At 39.0% G+C, this 21,199-nt stretch overlaps 1 protein-coding gene across 3 annotated transcripts; it reads right to left on the reverse strand.

The window, feature by feature from the left end:
* Positions 1-334: 334 nt before the first annotated feature.
* LOC139969670 (cytochrome P450 3A24-like) lies at positions 335-20,421 on the reverse strand. 3 transcript variants are annotated; one of them, XR_011793784.1, is made up of 14 exons: positions 20,187-20,421; positions 19,621-19,714; positions 19,137-19,189; positions 17,817-17,910; positions 13,408-13,524; positions 12,378-12,466; positions 11,679-11,827; positions 10,553-10,680; positions 9,695-9,847; positions 7,660-7,880; positions 6,747-6,887; positions 5,124-5,286; positions 1,045-1,523; positions 335-988 (listed from the first exon to the last, which is right to left on the reverse strand). XR_011793784.1 is itself a non-coding variant. In XM_071974813.1 (13 exons), the coding sequence occupies exons 1-13, from the start codon at positions 20,258-20,260 to the stop codon at positions 1,425-1,427; spliced, it is 1,575 nt and encodes a 524-aa protein (XP_071830914.1). In that variant the 5' UTR covers positions 20,261-20,421; the 3' UTR covers positions 335-1,424. The 3 variants fall into 3 exon arrangements, 1 of the variants encoding a protein (XP_071830914.1); XR_011793783.1 differs by having other exon boundaries at positions 335-845; positions 882-1,523; XM_071974813.1 differs by having other exon boundaries at positions 335-1,523.
* Positions 20,422-21,199: the final 778 nt, after the last annotated feature.

Here is a 21,199-nt window from a genome sequence, read left to right on the forward strand (position 1 = left end):
TTGGCACGTGGAAGCGTTATATTGAATAGAATAAACTCAGTTGCTTTTGGTGGAGGTCAAAGGTCGTCTGGGTCTCCAGCGGTCAAAACTTTGAAAAATCTTGAAATATGATATCTCATGGTAGAAATCAGGACATTTATATTTACAAAAGCTATTTGTGGTGAACAAGCAGAAGTCTATTGCATTGAGGTCATCGAAACCTCAATGAATTTTTGCATTCTGGTTTAGGGTGGAGGGGTGCTTGGTTGTAATTTTTCTGCACTGAGTAGGACTACCCTCATTAAAGATGACAATAATAAAAATCATAAAAAAAACGACAAATTACATCAATAACTCATTTTCCTTCGGATCTCTTTATTTATTATTCTCTTTTACAAGATTTTGAAAAAAAAATATATTTCCTGGAAATGACTGATGTGACAATTGTTGTAAGACAAAAAAAAAAATCATCAATTGTACAGTAAAATTAAATATGAGGTAAAAATGTTTCTGGAATGTTAACCAGTTTGAATTATAATTTATATAAATATCGTTTTTTCTACAAGAACGTTTGTTTTTAAAAATAAACACAATGACCAATCATTATTACTGTTTATCAGATCCAATTACACTGACCACCAAAACATATTACAAATTGAAAAAAACAACATATTATTATAATATAAAATTCTCATACAGACTGAATGTCAGAAACTGTCTGTCAGAATCTGTCTATGTTGTGACTAAGACACATAGACATAAACGCGATGGCTTATTAGACAAGCAAACCTTGGCTGAGACACAACTCACCTAAGACACATACACCTTGGCTAAGACATATACACCTTGGCTAAGACACAACTCACCTAAGACACATACACTTTGGCTGAGACAAAACTCACCTAAGACACATACACCTTGGCTAAGACATATACACCTTGGCTAAGACACAACTCACCTAAGACACATACACTTTGGCTAAGACGCAACTTACCTAAGACACATACACCTTGGCTAAGACAAAACTCACCTAAGACACATACACCTTGACTAAGACATATACACCTTGGCTAAGACACAACTCACCTAAGACACATACTCCTTGGCTAAAACACAACTCACCTAAGACACATACTCCTTGGCTAAGACACATACACCCCTTGGTTGGAACGTAAATAATGAGTGCTAATAATGTCTCAATATAATATCTATTGACCTATTCAAAATATTCAGCGTTTACAAATTCGTGATGCTCCTCTGAAGCCCAAATTTGCAATGACGGTAGATATCTTCTCCTCTGTGCAGGTCTGTTGATGTTAACGTTTAAAGGACGACCGTTCTTTTAATTCTATATAATGACACCAGAATCAACCTGCAGGTCCTGAGAGATCCGAGCTGTCATCGATAAAAGCGACTCTTTGCTCTTTTTGTCCAATCTGTATGATTTACATGTTGCTATCAGTGGTTTCCCTAGTAACGAGTTGAAGTTTGACTCCATTTTTGGGGCAGAGGAAGGGACTTCTTGCATTAAGGACTGGAGGAATCTGTGAAAAGAGAAAAACGATAATATATAGAACATTAATTTGTAGTTTTTAGTCCAGGTCAAGCAATGACTACATTCCAAGCTGCAGTATCCATTTATATTTTGAGTTGACCTTGATACATGTGTGGAGGTGTGGGGGGGGGGGGGATGTACCTTCATCATCAGTGCCTGGAAAAGTGTTCAGTTGCGTGACTTTTTTTCTTACAAAATTATTGGGATAATCTGGCACTTCTGACTTAATTATAGACCTAACTGAAAGAATGCATCATTTGAGGTCTTAGCTTTAAGATTTTTCTCACTACATCGATGTCAGCGTTAACGACCCCCCAAGACCACACTTTCTTCCCTGTAGGAATCTTGATCTGCCTCCAGCCATACTGTAAAAAATCCATGCTCCTACCTCAATCTGTCAGGAGGATTTAAAATTTGCAACAAAAAGGCTCAAAGAAAAAAAATCTGGTTATAAATGAAAGTTTTAGGACATTTTACACTGTGCTTAATCTATGTTGTGAATATATGCCACCATGATATGTAGCCCTCTTTAAAATTTAAAATGTCGTACTTTTCAACCAAAGAAATCTAAAACCAAGAACTGCATGCATTGAAAACTAAATGCTTGTATTCTGCTCTTCCATGTCAAAATTAGGGCTTTGTTAAGGCAGTCTCCATCACAATATCATAGAATAATACTAAAATAAGGAACATGAATATGCACATGTGACATATATGCACATACTATGCACAAGGAACATGTATATGCTCATACTATGCACAGGCGCGTATCCAGGATTTTCTAACCCGGGGGGCGCGAATTACTATCTTAGCGGAGCGCCACCATCGGTTGGCGCGGAGCGTACAAGAAAATTTCTGGTTTTGATACCCCCCAGATCACCGGAAAAAGCACTTCTCGGGCTTGAAAATGAGCAACCAGATGTACACTTTTGCCTGAGAACCAAGTATTTCCCAAAAGTTTTTTCCATCCATAACCTTTTTGAAGATTGTCACCAGTCACACATCATGTTCGACCTCATTGCATGTCCTATGGATCATTGCTTTTGTAGGTTATTCTACGTCACGGCCCACAATATCCGAAAGCCCCATTTTTCAAGGTTTTAAGCCCATTACTTGTTGAGAATTTGAAAATTCACTTTTCTCGTGAATAAAATCACTTCAAAACATACCCATAATGTTGCACAAAATTCAATCTATAGACAACCAATATAGAAAAACCTCCTTGAACCCCTAACAGACAGGTCAAAATTGAACGAGTAGAGGAAAGTATGATGAAGAATGTTGGTGAGGAAATTTTCGAAAATTCCGACACAGTTAATTTATTGGTGTACAAATATTGCAACCTCTTATAATGGCTTTTACAAAACTTGGTTGAAGGAACAGAAAAATAGCAGATATTTCCGATATGAGGTATATCGAAACCGAACACTTCACTCATAGGCGTAGGTCCCGTAGGAGGCGGGGGCTGCAGCCCCCCCCCCCCCCAATTGTTTTCCCATTTTTCGGGCACCTACTGAAAGAAAAATAAATAGCAATGAATAGCTTAAAATGATCTCCTTGGTAATTGAAATAAAGTTGTAAGCTTGGCCGACATTACTACTGTAAAAGAGAGTTTTGACATAAATGGATCTGTATGGTTTTTCTCCATCTACATAAGACATTTGGTTGTTTACATTAGCATCCGGCGGTATACTGTGCAACTTTCACGGATCGTGCGGTACACGATGCCATACAATGTAATGACCGATCTTGCCTATATGATATTGGCATCGACATGTTGAATGCGAAAAATTTTGGCTTTTTTTCGGGCAAGTCATTACAGCCCCCAAATCCAATCTGGCTCCTACGCCTTTGACTACACACATTGACAGTTTTTGAGGCTGTTCATCGTGGAACATGCATTTCAATGCTCATTGATATGATGTTACATCTGCTCTTTGCTTTACAAATCCGAACAGGCGTGTAGCGAGTAATTGCCAAGGGAGGGCGAAGCCTGTAGGCAAACTATGAGTTGGCGCGAAGCGTACAAGAAAAATTTTGGCCGAAAATGCCTCCCAGATCGCTGGAAATGACACTTCCCAGGCCTTGTAAGTTGCATCTAAGCATTGTCTATTTTGAAATTACTAGCGATGTCATAAAGAAAATTTGCTCCGGGGGGGGGGGGCGGTCGCCCCCTTCCCGAAATGCGTTATGTTCCCCGACGACGCGGTCGAGTTCAAGTACATTAGTGAGAGAGGAAAAACGGAAACGTCAAAAATGGAGTTGTCGGGGTAAGGGGTAGGGTGAGGCGCACACCCCATCCGTAATCCTTGATCTGTCACTGGCTACCCTGTGTATATAATAGGGATCTTTCTCTTCCCGAGGTCTTGGCTATCTTCTACTCCCTCCTTTTCTCCTTTTTCTCTCTTTTTTCTTTTTCTTTTCCCTTCCTTCCTCTCCTCCTTTTCTTTTTTCCCCTCCTTTTCCCTTTTTTCTTCTCTTTTTTTTTCTCTCCTCTTTTCCTTACCCGGGGGGCGCGGGCCCCCAACGCCCCCCCTGGATACGCACCTGATGCACAAGGAACATGTATATGCACACACCATGCACATGTGACATACTATGCACAAGGAACATGTATATGCACATACTTTGCGAACAACGCACCCAGTTGGGACAACCTTTTCTATACTGTACCTTCATGTCTCGATCGTTTCAAACAATAGTTTTGACAGTATGGGTACTAAATTTTAACCTTCCCAACCATACCATTAACGACATGTCCCTACAGGGGATTGAATCCTTAGGTAGCCGTCCTGACCTAGTACGAACCAGCAGAGAGTGGCTGTGGATGCAACGCCTTCGCACCATTCAACCTCATGGGCTCAACATTAAAGAAGGATATGACTAACTTTTCTTCTGTCCCCCTCCCTCTACCCTTGTCCCCCCCCCCATCAAGCCTCTTCTCACAGCTCTCTTCCACCCCCTTTTTTCTTTCTTTTTTCTCCACACCTTTCTGTCTTTGTCCTTCTCCAGTTTATTCCCTACCCTGTTCCTTTAATCCTCTCTCTGTCCCTCCACTGTTTATCTCCTACCCTGTTGCTTTCTTCTCTCCAACCCTTGTCTACTAATCCCCTTACATCTATCTCATTGTGTTCACTGTGCTTCTGTCTGTGTTCTGTGCGTGTTTGTGTCCCTTCTGTTACTGTTACTTCCTCTGAAGAAGATCCTGCTAAGATCGAAACGTCAGGCCAACTTACTTTTACACACAGTATGGGTACTAGTATAAATATCATGTTTCCATCCGTCTAATAGAGGGTAGAAACTGTTTGTACTGTCAGTAATATCGCTAGCTTTGAAGCAGCGCGGTATGCCAGTTTGACAGTATACAGTGGTAATAGCATTAGGAAATTGTTCCAACTGACTGAACAAATGAAATCAAGTATATGTGATTTTTGGTCCAATTTAGCCAAACCACTTTTCTAACAGGCTAGGTCACATACCTTGTTCTTCTTTCTAAAAAGCCTTTCTAATGCAAATTACCACTGAAATCATGAAACGTCATCGACCCAAAAACTGAAGAAGGAAGAAAACACAAAAAAAAAATGCAAACCTCAGTCTCGGAGCAGGTCTTGAGTTTGTATTCTTGAAGGACCCTTATGATACCAAACTTGATCTCCATCATGGCGAGCCGCATGCCGATGCAATTCCTGGGACCGTCACCAAACGGAAGCCAGGACGCTGGGTGAATCTTGCCGCGGTTCTCCTTATTGAACCTGAGAAAGGGAGCATTTAAGGACACAAAGATGATGACTCTTTTTCTCTCTCTCCTTCACAAACCTTCACTTTCTGGGGTTGTTTGTATAAAACACCACACTCCACTTTTTAGCTGATTCACTCAATTAGCTTAAGCAATGTTCTAACTTCTCTACCAGGTAGGCTATAAATCAATTTTAAATCGTGCAGTTTCCCCGAAACATCAGATTGTTGGGCATTTGGCTTGCCATAAATGTTAAGCAATAAAACAAGTTTGACTGAGCTGAACTCACCCCTATTCATATTAGGTGGCAGTGTAGGTATCAGACACACTGCTGCCACCCTCCCCCCCCCCCCCATCCCCTTCAGTGTTGATGCTAAAACCAATTCCAATATTAGGTCATGTCAATTGAGAGATGAATGAATAGGTTACAGAGTCAGCATTTGCAAAACCCATCTCCAGGGCAGGAAAATACACATTCTAATCAAATGAAGGAAAAACAAACAAAAAACATGATTCAGTCTGATGATGGAGTCTTCACACTTGTGTGTGAGGAAATATTAAAGGGTGTGAAGACTCGCGCAAAAAGAAACGTCTAATGTCGGTAATTTGACCTAGTTTCGAATGAGGTGTAACAGAGGTGTTAAACACCACCATCGATCCCAGAAAACACACACACAGCTTGCTACCGTCGGTAATTAGACACTAGTGTACAGTCAGTACATACAGCTGCGGTCAATACCCACAGCACAGTATACAAACGATACAGCGATGGACATCTCAGGTCCAGCTAAAGATAACAATTAAGGTATCACGTTTCATTACTGTCTGCATTTTGTAGCGACACAAACAAAACGTCACTTGCAAGCAACAGCAAGTTAACTTTTTCATATGGCCGCACGCGGTTTGGGACGAGTCTTCAATGCCTTTAAACTTTTGATATCTCCCAAATGGCATCAGATATGTGTGAGCCGTTTCGAGGGGACTTCTTCATTGCCGTTCTCTCTATCACACACAACCCAGTGGTGATTGTTTCGAGTTTTGTGCCTTCATTAATAACAGAATTTGGCTCAAGTTGGTCCAGTTTTCGGCAATAGAGGGTCGGTAATAGATAAGAACTACCGAACACAAAAACTGGTTGTGAAGAGCTATTATTTCCTGATAGGATGTTTAAAAGTGAAAAGGGCCTGATGTTTCGATCAGAGGCTGAATGACCAAGTTACAGTAACAGAAGGGACAAATACACACAGAGAAATACAGACAGATTAATGAGCACGGTGAACACAATGAGATAGATGTAAGGGGATTAGTGGACAAGGGATGGAGAGAAGAAAGAAAAACCAACAGGGGAAGAGGAGAGGTAGGAGATAAACTGTAGAGGGACAAAGAGAGGCTTAAGGGAAGGGGGTAGGGAGTAAACTAGAGAAGGACAAAGACAGAAAAGTGGAGAGAAAAAAAAGAGTTAAATGTTGGCAGAACCTTTCTGGTTGGAATTCTTCTGGATCTTCCCATATTTCTGGATCGTGGTGAATGGCGTAAACAGGAACGAAGATCCGGAATCCCTTGGGGATCAGGAGATCCTTGATGACGATATCACTTTTGTCATTGATGCGATCCAACCTGCCAATTTTTTGTGTAAAACATATTAATAAAATTAATAAAAACTTACGGAACTGTTTTCGATTCGCTCATTCATACTTTTGGCAAAAACACTGCCATGACATGCACAAAAATGTTTTAAAAAAAAATTTTTTTTTTTTAAAAATTACGTATTAGGAAAAAAGCTTGTCACACTTAGCATCAATAACAGAACAAAACAGGTACAGACAAATGAAACATAGTGTATCAAAGACAAATAAAAACAGAAAACTTATTAAGTTGCTGAAAATCTTATACAAGCAACTTAAGAAGCCCCCATGACTAGGCTATTTAATTGTCAAAACCCTCTACTTTTCAAATTTCAACCATCCGAAGAAACTTCGCAATTTCTTTTTTATATCAAACAAATGTCGATCCGGTTTTGTGTTATTGCGTTTACAGCCTGAGAGTGGGAAGATGGCCACACCTTGACAACATACCTTCATATTTTGACACTTGTTGTACTTGACAAATTGTACCTTTCGATTCTGTTACTCAGTCTGAATGCAGAAATTGTTGGGTATAATGGCTAGCTATAGTGAACACATGACATTTAAGTTTCTACAGCAACTTTTCTCAATGGTCATGATCAGACAATGCAAGAAGGCATATCCCCCCCCCCTAATCCCCCCCTCCATGGGAAGTAACAGAACTGTTAAAAGCAAAAGGGACACCCCGACTGAGCAATCCAATTCTTACTCTGGGACGGAAACCTCGTCTGATTAGAGGCAGACACGGCGTAACAAAGACTTACACTGAGATGGGAGGAAACAGCCGAAGTGATTCTCGAACAAAGCAATCCAGGTATTCCATCTGACTAAGAACCTTGTAGGTTACATCCTCTCTTCTCGGGGCAAACTTCTTCACTTCTTCAAACAGTTTGTCCTGTTTCTCCGGGTGGGTGGCCAGTAGGTATGAAGTGAGGCACAAGGCTGTGTTGGTAGTCTCGTAGCCAGCCAAAAAAAATACATAAGCCTGAAGAACAGAATTTTGACGAAGAGTCTTTCCTTAGAGCAGGGAGAGACGGGCGATGTTATTCGTGCAGACAGAGAGACAATTGATGGACTAATTCATACAGTGTCAGTCATAGGCATAGGAGGCAGGGGGTGGGGAGGGGAGGGGGCTAGGGTGCTGCAGCCCCCCAACCAAAACTTTTTGTGAAAATTCGGGCAATATGATGAGAACTTTTCGGCACCTACTGAAAGAAAAATAATTTGCAATGTGTTTTTCAATGGTTAAAATGATATTATTATGATCATCATTATTGTAACGACTTCCCCAATAATTGTAACCAATATGGAAGGGTATATAAATAACACAGGAAATTATTGTATGTTATTTGCATGCGATGAAATAACCAATGCATGCCTATATGATATGCAAATTAAGAAGTTGAATGCGAGCGGAGCGTGCAAAAAATGTTGGTTATATTTTTCGGGCAAGTCGTTACAGCCCCCCCCCCCCCCCCAAAATCAGATAAGGCTCCTACGCCTATGGTGTCAGTAGTGTAACAGAACCTTTAACTGTTATTTTTGAAAATCAAAGCCAAAAACTAGTGTACATTAGCAAGCACAGCTGGTCATCATTATTAAGCAATCATATGTTTCTTTGTTATGCTAGGCAGTCTTTTCTTTGCTCATATACTCGAAATAGGGAGCCATTATGTTTATAAGGGTTCTTTGTGGCCTCAGTTTACGATCCCAAATAAAAGAAGAACATATTAAAGTCTATAGAAAGACTACTTATTGAGAGGTGTTCCTATTCTTTTGTTGTTTTTGTTCTAACAATAGATTAAAGCCGCATATATATATATATATATATATATCACATAGAATGGTGGTCAATATTCACAAAGAGTGCTCTATGCCAAGGCAACCGTAAACACACACGCCTGAAGCCGAGATAGCCTATGTTGTTCAGTTGCCTGATGACCGGTGCGCGAGACGTACCCGTGAAACTCCGAGTAGCAGTATGATGATAGTTTAGTTAAGTATATTATGTGATATATATATATATATATATATATATATAAATATACCGGATATGTACCTTAGGTCGACAGTTTATGGTAAAAAAGTGTACCTAAGGTCAACAGTGTACCTTAGGTCGGCATTTCAGTGTCGACCTATTGTTTTTACTACCATTTTAAGAAACTTTTTTATTCTCGAAAATAGCTTTATAATGTTCTCCGTCCTCTAAAACGTTCATTTACAAGGTTTGCTTAGGGTCGGTTCAGGGTTAGGGTTAGAAAAAATCGATTGAATTTAGTGTGTAAGTCAATGTAAATGTCGACCTAAGGTATGATCCAGAGTAAAATATATATATATATATATATATATATTCCAAGGTAACAGAAGCATCTATGCTGGTCAGTGGATGAATATAAAACCAGACCCTACCTAACTACCATCTTGTCTGGTTTTTAGAGGGCAGTAGTATGAAGTGCCTCAAATATGCCTAAACAGCTAAATCCATGGTCACTATAATACTCTAACTTCAGCACAAGCTACTAACAACCAAATTCAAAAACCTCCTCTAAACTTCCCCCCCCCCTCTCCTCTTCTCCTCTTTTGCTTTATTAACCACCCTCATTTGCTACATTAACCCTCCCCCATTGTCTGGAGGGGTCGGCTGAAAACCAAGCAAAGTGATATTGATAAATTTTACTGACCATGCAGCTTTCTAAACTCTGGGGATGATACTAGGTGACTGATAAAATTTGTTTCTTTTCTTATTTTTTGGGGGGCTACCCATAATAGTGAGACAACAGAGTATCCTTCTACACTTACATTGGCCATGATTTCCTCTGTGGTGAGGGCAGCCTTTCTCTGTGAGGAACCCGAGGCAGTTCCCTCATGTACTAGAGGGTCCTCTGTCGTCTGGTCCTCTTTGCTCGAGTCCAAATGATGAGCATCGGCCATTAACTGCAGAATGTCCATCCGCTACAAAATAAACATTGATACAGGGGTTTTAAAAATGTTTCAGATTTTCATTTAAATGTTGACTGCAAATGACCTTTGACCTCCACCAATTTCAATAGTGTTCTTGTACTCAACAAGCTGAATCTGCATACCATATATGAATTTCAGATGTATTTTTTGAGTTATCGTGTTCACAAATTTTTTCAGACTTTGACCTCTGTTGACCCCAAATGACCATTGCACTTCACAGAAGACAACAGGCTTCTTGTACTCAAAAAACACGGATCCACACACCAAGCATGGAGATAATTATCCACCATTAACTTTTTTAGTTACCATGTTTACAAGCAAGTGTCACATACATACACACATACACCCAATCATAATTGGCTAGGAATAAAAAGAAACTTAACAAATGATAATGTTGGACAAGATAGGAATTTGTATCAGTTTTGTCATTGTATAAAAAATTCCAAACCAAATTATTAATACATAGTGTTCAAGATCATAATAGTAAGCAAGAAAATGGGTTTAATTATATAAAGCAAAATATAAAAAAATAATCCTCAGGTTTGAAGATACCTGGAATAATGTAGGTCAACATAGTCCACTTAAAAATGCTAATCACTTTTGATAACATGAAGCAAGGTTGACGAGGCTCCCTCAAAACGGGATCTTTTTCTAGAAAGTGTACGAGGGTAAAGTTAATATGGTACATCACCTCACCTTAACCTCTCCTTTCTCTCGAAGTTCCAACGCTTTGGCGATTACACCCAAGAAGAAACGTTTGATTTTAGGGTCAGTAACAGACACGCCAAGCAAATCATACAGTTTGCCCAGACCCGGTACCAAAACTGCAGGGTTGAAAAATAAACTTCAAATATCTTCTGCATCACCCTCAAAGTTATAACATCAGTGTTCACTAGCTTGGATCAATTCTCATTTATGTTGTTGAACATGTGCTATCAAACGAACATCAACATTGAACATTTTTCCTTGCAATTTTTAAACAGGTCTCCTATAGAAAAATCAAACTGTAATTTTTTTATTATTATTATTACTTTTTTATTCTTCTGCAATAGAAAGAACTGTCTCATTGAGTTTGGTTTGTACCCAAGTTTTCCTTTCGGATTTGCTGAGGAAACTAGCAAAACACGACATTGTAAATATTTTAATTCTGTGTACAATGGCTGCTTGTTTTGCTTGCTAACTTCAGTTTACTTCTTTGCGCTGAAGACAGACACAGGCTTGTCTAAAATATACAGAACTGATCTTCCACTCGAGATCGGCTTCCCAGTCTGGAAGGTCTCACGCCCAGGATCTGACCCTGAGATCTTCAACCTCCCACCCCACCCCCTCCTCTATATGTAGCCTTCGATCAGGTCCTGAGCTTGAGATCAAAATAACACGAGTGAAAGCTATGTGGGTCAGTCACGGAGTTGACCCGAGTTTACTTTAACATATGACATCAAAACCGGTTTGGCCCTTGTTATCTTATTGCAACACTGTTGTATCTTAACGCTCTTTACATCTTCCTGTTTGCCGATCACCTGTTTGGCGATCACCTGTTTGGCGATCACCAGTCTGGTGATCACCAGTCTGGTGATCAGGTGGTTGCCCTCAAAGGATCCAATGTGAATGTATATGAAAACCGTAGAGTGGAATATTTGTGGTTCTGGATTGTTAAGATCGGAGGATCAAATACGAAAAGGATTCTAAGGGTGCCAAAAGAAATGATCTGCTCGAGGGATGGAGATGCTGTCAATTCATGCCTCTGAGTGGATACTCTTCTTTCCTTCTCCGTTGAAACACTGGTGATGGGGAAGTGTAAACTCAGTACTAGCCTACTTACATGGCAAAATAGCTTTCATAGTTACAAAGGCATTGCGGAACGCTTCGCTGGCGTGTTTGGTAAACGGATCGTCGGGATTACTCTGGCAATCAACCTGTAGACCAAAGAACACTGAAGCAACGACCTCCATACTATAACTGCCGAAGAGACTGGAAGACAAAGGAAATAAACAAATAAACATTGAAATCAACAATAAAAAAGATTTTTGGGGGGGATTTCTGAAAGTATAAATCACAATTTTATCCTAGACTTTAACTACCACAGAGACTGGAAGACAAAAGGAATAAACAAAACGAAAAAAAAAGAAAGCAATGTTTTATTTCTGATAGTTAATATCACAATTTTTAGCCTAGAACTTTAACTACCAAAAAGGCAGGAAGACAAAAAAAAAAAAAAAAAATTTTGATATTAATTTTTTTTTTTTTTTTTCAATGTTCCTATCAATTTTTCATTTGTGAAGCATTTTTTTAAAGGTCTAAATTTTATCTTTTATAAAAATTATAACTATGATTCCATTGTATTAAAGAAAACTGCTGCAATACATGTGGATTTGTATAGCAAACTTGACCACTTTGTACTAGCAATTTTGCCAATAACGTGATACCGGATAAATTATTCGATGCATTGGACTTTTTGCAGATGAATGAATATGTCTGAAAGTGAAATATCAGTTAATATGATTTTAGTATTTCATCTTACTCTTTACACTGGATGAAACCTTGGTTTTCCATCTGTTTGTGGATATTTCTCACCAGACGGTCACAACACTCATTTATCAACGGGTTCATCTGAAGGAGAAAATGGAAAATGCGCCTGCAAATTACATATGCGTTACGTCAAATCGTTGAAACGAAAGAGGCGTACTAATCTAATATATTGGTATATTCATTTATTAGATTGTGCAGGACATTTCAAACTTAATGCAACATAATAACTAAGAATTGTTTTTTAAGAAACTTTTATAGCCATGTAAGTTTGAACTTGTTATCATATGATAGATAATATCTCGACTATGGCAATTACATTTGCTTTCTTCATCTTTATTGTAAAAGAGGACTGCATGTTATTCCACTATAACTTCCTCTGTACTCCACCATATCCCAGTCTGTAATATACATTCATACAAACACGCATACAAACATTCATACACACATTCATGCACCCACACATATATTACTACATACTGTACCAATGTTTCCTTGGAAACATACTGAATATTCAATATCGATTAATAGAAAAAAGAAAAAAGGATTGCAACATCCCTTTCAGCTTAACCACGCAAGAGTCTGTTTCTAGAGAAATTCAGGGTTGCCTAAACATAAATCAGGACCAAACAGTTGGGCTTTTAAATTTTCACCTGTGTCATCTTGGTTCAATACATTTACATCCCTGTGTGTTAGTCCATAATTTAATTTCACAGTTTGAGTGGACTGGGGGAGGAAGGGGGGAGGGGGATAGGGCTCGGTTGGAAGGGAAGGGAATAAACTTGCTTTTTTTTGGAAGACCAATGATTTGCATACAGTGTATCAAGATGTTAATTCATACAAATAATTAGGAACAAAATTTATATTCTAAGAATATTAATCATTTTCTAAAGAAAGAAGTTACCCAATATGAATCTTCACAGACCAATGTACCAACCTTTTCAGGACCACCGTTGCCCCACCACTCCCCACCCTACACACATACTCAGAAGTAATGGGCCTGATGACCCAAAAATTACATTCACCTGTTTCAGTTTATTCCCAGAAAAAGCTGGACTGACGGTATTGCGAACCGACTTCCAATGTCCATCTTGAGCATTGGAGACTGCTTTGTCAAAAGGGGCATCCTTGTAAGGTAATTTCTGTGCACGGGTAAAAGAACTAGTAGTAAGCCATACCATAAATCAGTGAGAGGAGAAACAAATGATACCCTCTCTAAATTCCCCACCCATGCCAGGACGGATTATAATAAGGATCTCTATCTCACAGACCATGATATACAGCCGAGTGTGTACAGGATTTCAAAGCTGGAGATGACAGGGGTGGGGGGGTGGTGTGGGGGCGGGTGGGGGAATGCAAATTATACAAGAACAATAACAGAAATGAAAAACCTGCAATTTTTCGAACCAACCCCTCACGTAAAATGGCAAGTTTTTAAAGTTTACCTTGGGAAAATTCCTGGGTCCCTGTGGATTTTGACATGTGTGTGACAAAGGTGTGTTTCTACATTGTCTAATGTGTGAAAGTAGGTCAGCTGTGAAGCTAACTTCAACATGCCTGTTAAAGCCTGATATTATGCAAACACTTCTTGACAGGCATATTCAAGTATGGTGGTGTGAAATTAGATAGGATAGCAATACACGTAAGTGAGTCATTCATGTCATTCTCAATTTACTGTAGCAGGTATATGGGTTCCTATGATAGCCCCCAAATTGTTGTCACTTGTGAACAAACCCTCTTTACTCACCAGTAAACAATTTGGTATGGTGCTCATGGAAAGCCGAATGTGGTCTAAGTTGGCCTCAATTGACCAAAGTTTTGCACTAAACGTATTATTATTGGCGTGTACTCTAACATTCAAGCCACGAAAAAAGAGGAACCCCCTAAATTCTGTTCGATAATTGATTACCAAAACAGAGACGATTCTCATGTTGCTCTTTGGCAATTTTCCCAAAGGGATGATGTCAGTGGCGTAGGAAGGTAGTTTTGAGTGGGGGGGCTGAAGACTGATGGCCGGCCTGGGGGAGGGGTCTAAGGGAATTTTTTTTTTTAAGGGAATCCCTTAGGAATTTTTTTGCATTTCCAGGTGGCCTCAGATGCAATTTGGTGCAATATAGCACACTTCAACTCCCACTCCATTTTGTAAAGAATTTTGCATTTTCACCTGGCCTTAAATGCAATTTGGTGCTCCAAATGAGATTTTTTTTCTCATTTGGAAATGAAAAAGGGGTTTTCTGACTTGCGGAGCGGGGGGGGGGGCGGAATGATACTTCCGCCCCCCATGTTTTTCACTGGGGGGTTGGCGCCCCCCAGCCCCCCCGGTTCCTACGCCCTTGGATGATGTGATTTTGTGAGTGGATCTGATAATGACTCTACTAGGAGACTGTATGCCACTGTAAAGACATGGCTTCAAAAAAAAATCTTTTTCACCAATGGGCTGATTATAATGTAAAATTCATCAGTGAGAATGTTTCTTTCCTCAAATGAATACAAATGAAACAAGAGCCCAAGGGCACTGTGGTTCCTTGCTTGGGGTATATGACAATACACATAATATTATCAAGCAAGATTGGGCTCAAAATAATCCAAGTAATTGTGGTCCTACATGTTCCCATAAAGTAACCAACACTATAGCCAACACTTTTGTGATCACAAAATGTGATCAGATTTTTTATCAAAAGGCACTTTTGAGATCTAAATATGGCGTCGCAAATGTAAGAAATATAAGAGACCTACAAGTGAGACGTAAATATAGCATCAAAACTATAAAAATTCAAACAATTTTTCTTTGCCCATTTTCTCCCCCGAAAATACTAGTTTTTTAACGTTAATTGACCTTTGGTGACCTCGGATCACATGACCGTTAAGTTTGAAAATATTCCCCTTTACCATTAGCAACTTGTCCAAAAATATCAACTGTGTCACACCTTGGCACTGGGGGTTATTGCAATAAATGTCTGAAAATTAACTTTCACCTTGTATAACTTTGCACACGAAGGTCACACGGGTGTCAACCCATTGACATTTTTGATTGGAAGGTACCTTTGATATCCAAATCTAGCATCAAAACCAGAAATTTTCTTTTTTGTTCGTTTCCTCCCTAAATAAGCACATTTTTTCTAATGTGACCTTTGACCTTTTGACCTTGGTTTCAGATGTAGTTTTATCCCCTGATTACAAAAAACAAAACGTAAAGTCTGTACAGCCATCCTAACTCCGACCGAAAAACTTTGACCCCATATAACTTCGCACAAAAAGGTCACACGGGGTCAACCTGATGACATTTAGGATCAGAAGGTACCTTTGACATCTGAAAATAGCATCAAAACTGTAAAAATCCACAAAACACTAAAAAGGTCACCAGAGGTCAAATTGAGGTCAAGGGTCACCCAGATGCGGGTCGACAATTGGATTACATTGAAGCAACTCCCAACCCTAACGGACAATTTGTTCTCAAGTTATCGCAAAAAATACTAGTTTTTTATCATTAATTGACCTTTGGTGACCTCGGATCACATGACCGTTAAGTTTGAAAATATTCCCCTATACCATTTGCAACTTGTCTCAAAATATCAACTGTGTAACACCTTGGCACTGGGAGTTATTACACTAACTGTCTGAAAATTAACTTTGACCTCATATAACTTAACATACAAAGGTCACCTTGGGTCAATTTATTGACATTTTTGATTGATGAGACCTAAATTAGAGCATCAAACTATAAAAATTCAAACATGTTTTTCTTTGCCCATTTTCTACCCCCAAAATACTAGTTTTTTGACATTAATTGACCTTTGGTGACCTCGGATCACATGACCGGTAAGTTTGAAAATATTCCCCTATACCATTTGCAACTTGTCCAAAAATATCAACCATATCACACCTTGGAACTGGGAGTTGTTGCATTAAATGTCTGAAAATTAACTTTGACCTCGTATAACTTCGCACACGAAGGTCACACGGGTGTCAACCAATTGACATATTTGATCGGAAGGTACCTTTGATATCCAAATCTAGCATCAAAACCAAACATTTTCTTTTTTGCTCGTTTCCTCCCAAAATAAGCACATTTTTTCTAATGTGACCTTTGACCTTTTGACCTTGGTTTCAGATGTAGTTTAATCTCCTGATTCCAAAAATCAAAACGAAAAGTCTGTACAACCATCCTAACTCCGACCGAAAAACTTTGACCCCATATAACTTCGCACATAAAGGTCACACGGGGTCAACCTATTGACATTTATGATCAGAAGGTACCTTTGACATCTGAAAATAGCATCGAAACTGTAAAAATCCCAAAAACACGAAAAGGTCACCAGAGGTCAAATTGAGGTCAAGGGTCACCCAGATGCGGGTCGACAATTGGATTACATTGAGGCAACTCCCAACCCTAACAGACATTTCGTTCTCAAGTTATTGCAAAAATACTAGTTTTTTATCATTAATTGACCTTTGGTGACCTCGGATCACATGACCGTTAAGTTTGAAAATGCTCCCCTAACCAGTTCACAACTTGTCCCAAAATATCAATCTTGTCGCACATTGGCACTGGGAGTTATTGCAGTTTTAATATTTTCGGTTTTTGGACCATAACTGACCTTTGGTGACCTTTGTGGGCACCAGAAACAATAGGGCACACCCTCTCCATATGGCGAATCTATAGTCCAAGTTTGGCCTCAATCCAACATTCCCTTATTGAGATAGAGCGTACCCAAGCAAGTGTCACAGACACACACACACACACACATACATACATACACACACACGCCAACCTGACTGCATAGGTTCCTTTTGCTAAAGCAAGGAACCAAAAAGGAAAGGTGTTTTTCAGTTCAATTACCATGACGACGTCGCTGCCTTGGCTGTTGCTAGATACATTCCTTAAATTCCACCAAGTTTTGAAAAACTGTATCTCCATGATAAAAATGCTCTTTAGGATGCGGTTTTGACCTAAGGCTTTATTGGAATTCCCATCAATTTCTTTTTCTTGTAACTGTGAACTAACGGAATATCCCATTACGGACTACTTCTTACCATTAAAGGCATTGAAGACTCGCCCTACACCGCGTGCCGCAATCTGACAAAGTCAACTTTCCGTTGCTTGCAAGTGAAGTTTTTTTTGTGTCGCTACAAATTGCAGACAGTAATGAAACGTGATACCTTGTTATCTTTAGCTGGACCTGAGATGTCCATCGCTGTATCGTTTGTACACTGTGCTGTGGGTATTGACCGCAGCTGTATGTACTGACTGTACACTAACTGTCTAATAATTAACCGATGGTAGCAAGCTGTGTGTGTATTTTCTGGGATCCATGGTGGTGTTTAACACTTCTGTTACACCTCATTCGAAACTAGGTCAGATTACCGGCATTAGACATTTCTTTTGCGCGAGTCTTCACACCCTTTAAGACCCTTCATGTGCTGCATTACTCACAGATCGGTTTGACAGAGACGAAAATCTGCTGATCAGTACAGCTTGGAGAACATCCACATCGTTAACAGCGATACAAGCCTGTCCAACGTACATCCTATGGAGAATGCAAATGAGAAATTCAAAGCAACACTTTCTAGAGGAAATCGGTTATAAATTAAAAGATATATGAATAGGATAAATATGGTAAATACAAGTTATGATATGGCCTGGACATAAAAATTGAGATGGCCTAAAAGTATCAACTATTACATCTGCACAGAATTGATATGTTTTATACACTGGGCAAACTTTTGAAATATCTGATTATTATAGTTCTTTACATAACTTTCTCAGACACTCAGTTTCTGTTTATATTTATAATTAGATAAATATAATAAATACAAGTTATGATATGACCTGGCCAAAACAATTGAGTTGGCCTAAAGTATCAACTATTACATCTGCACAGAATTGATATGTCTTATAGAATGGGCAAACTTTTGAAATACCTGATAATTATAGTTCTTTGCATAACTTTCTCCGACACTCAGTTTCGGTTTATATATATTCCTAATATAAATAATAGAAATAAAATGCAACTTCTTACCTTTGTTTACTTTACTTACATAGTTACTCAGTCTTTGTTGTTCACAGTATTGTTTTACACAGTACTGAGTCGATAGGGTATCTCTAACCTGTGTTAAACGTGAGGCACTTACACTGGACTGTTTCTGTGGTAATATGTAGTTTTGTATATTTTCACAATTGGCCTGCCTTAGTAAGTTCCCTGTTGGCCTTCCATAGAGCACCATGCATAGAGACAGGGCTCCTCTCAGAGAAGTTTTATAAACAGGATGTGAGTCATCCTGACAGGTACCCTCCTGCTACCAAGCTGTACCCCTTAGAGAATGGTGTCATTGAGCCAGGTGAAGTAATCCAGAGTTAACTGTTTGTCTTTGATTGTTTGCTTCTCAGGCCATACATGTATGTGTACTTGTTCTCATTGTTTCTAAGAAGATCAGTATTACTATTAGTGAGCAAGTGAGTAGGTTGTTTAGTGTGATGCCTGCTCATCTTGGTTCATGAATGTGGTCAGTGATGAATATATTGCAGCTAAACAACTTGGACGGTTTTCTGTTGTCATTTGCTTGGCTGTCCCACCCAAGGTCGCCCCCACCAGGCCCCCCCCCCAATAGTGCTTTGCAACATTTCCAATGGTTTATAATATGTATGAACATTAATATAAATGTGCCTAAAACTGGTCCATTAACCTAAAACATTGCAGATTTTTGACGGCTTCAAAAATCTAAAATTTTTTTATAAAACTTATTCAACTCTTACCCATAAATTTTGCCATATTTTCTTCTTTTCTCCACCAAGTCAAAGGTTAGACCCTGTAAAGTGGAAAGTAGAATTATTAAAAAAATAATATAAACATAGCGAATAAAACATGGATTTGATAATGGAAACCAAGACTTAACATTTTCCAAATTTTTGAAAAAATGTCAAATTAGGGAAAAGTACTGAGTACTACATTGGCCAGCCATTCTATAAAATCAAATCAAAGCCTACAATCTGTAGAATTGCTAACTTTATATATATGCAGGGTTCCCCCTGGGTTATTGAGAATGTGAGGTGGAATCAGGGGCAGGGTGGAGTTTGGCTGAGGGTCACACAGCTGATAGCTGATCTTTCACAGATTTTCCTTTCTTAAACTATTTTTCTTCTAAAATATCCTTGAAATGTGAAACATTTAGAATGATTGCTTAACTTTCCATTTTCTCCAAAACGGTTAATCTGATAAATGGTAAATTGATAATCTAACCTTCGTATAGGAGAACATAGTTCCAAACACAGGAATGGGTAGAGGTGCAGGAATACCATTTCTTACAAAGTAAAGCATCTTCCAATAATCTACCCTGTAAAATAAATAAACGCTGTCAGAAGGAATTTGTAAAATATCTGCTCTGAAAGTTAAAATATCAATGAACTGTAAAAGTTGTCTACTTTACAATGATTAATACCAAATACAAGTCATTAAATTAGGCAAATGTGCAATTTTAAGACCACCAACTCCTTCTAATTCTATGTCAAAAAACTGATCTAGACTATATATGCATTCAAGAATACCACAAATTTTCAGACACCCTCGAAAATTAATCATGCGGTAACAATAACTTTATACTACTTTCGATTACCTCTTGTTAAATTTTGAAGCTGTTATCAGTTTTATATACTAACAAAGTACTCAACCAATGCTAACTATTTTTCAGTATATTATTAGGCTAACTTTTTAAGACTACTACTGTACTAGTACAACGGAAGCAAAGGCCTATGCTTATTTGACAAGCGTCAAGCCTACACAAACTAAACACCCCTTTTCAGACTTACGCTAAATAGACAGCAACTATAGAGCCTAGCAGTGTGAGCGTAGTAGAATTGAAAAGAAGTTCGTAGATAGCCATTCTGATAATATACTGTTAAACTTCACAAGTACTGAGTGTGAAAACCGTTGGTCTTCTTTGGCAAAACAATAGAATCTTTCTTTTCCAGTCGTTGAGCACTTCATTACTTATTCTCTTCGGCTTCACTAATATTGGTAATGTTTACATCGATATTGCGCAATAGCTGTTTAAAACTGTGTGGTATTTATGGAACGCCGAAAGTTTCAAGTGTACGATGATTAGGCATACGTATTCGTATATACGGCTCTGGGCTTACGTAAAAACTTACGAGTATGGTGTAAAAGCATACGATGGTGATGTAAAGTTAAACGTTCATGATGTAAAATATACCTTCATGGTGAAAAAAAGGTGATGAACTCTAATTATGCATTCGTTATGTCAACAAAATTCACGCTTATGATGTACAAAGGTATAAGATGGTAAGATGGGTTGGATGGATGGATGGATGGATGGATGGATGGATGGATGGATGGATGGATGGATGGATGGATGGATGGATGGATGGATGGATGGATGGATGGATGGATGGATGGATGGATGGATGGATGGATGGATGGATGGATGGATGGATGGATGGATGGATGGATGGATGGATGGATGGATGGATGGATGGATGGATGGATGGATGGATGGATGGATGGATGGATGGATGGATGGATGGATGGATGGATGGATGGATGGATGGATGGATGGATGGATGGATGGATGGATGGATGGATGGATGGATGGATGGATGGATGGATGGATGGATGGATGGATGGATGGATGGATGGATGGATGGATGGATGGATGGATGGATGGATGGATGGATGGATGGATGGATGGATGGATGGATGGATGGATGGATGGATGGATGGACAAGCTATTAGTGAACAACTTAGAGAATAAAATAAAGTAAGCAGAACCAGAACTGTAACAGAAGCATTTCAATGTGTTCCA

This window comes from Apostichopus japonicus, chromosome 7 (assembly GCF_037975245.1).
Source record: "Apostichopus japonicus isolate 1M-3 chromosome 7, ASM3797524v1, whole genome shotgun sequence".
NCBI classification, from domain to species: domain Eukaryota; kingdom Metazoa; phylum Echinodermata; class Holothuroidea; order Aspidochirotida; family Stichopodidae; genus Apostichopus; species Apostichopus japonicus.

Bases quoted from the DNA above. Each gene is read 5' to 3' on its own strand.
- LOC139969670 (XM_071974813.1), bottom strand. From the start codon at position 20,260: ATGGCTATCTACGAACTTCTTTTCAATTCTACTACGCTCACACTGCTA. The intron at 17,911-19,136 runs GTAAGAGTTGAA...CATTCTCCATAG, and splicing joins AAATATGGCAAAATTTATGG to GATGTACGTTGGACAGGCTT. The intron at 13,525-17,816 runs GTGAGTAATGCA...ACCCGTGCACAG, and splicing joins CGTCTCTGTCAAACCGATCT to AAATTACCTTACAAGGATGC.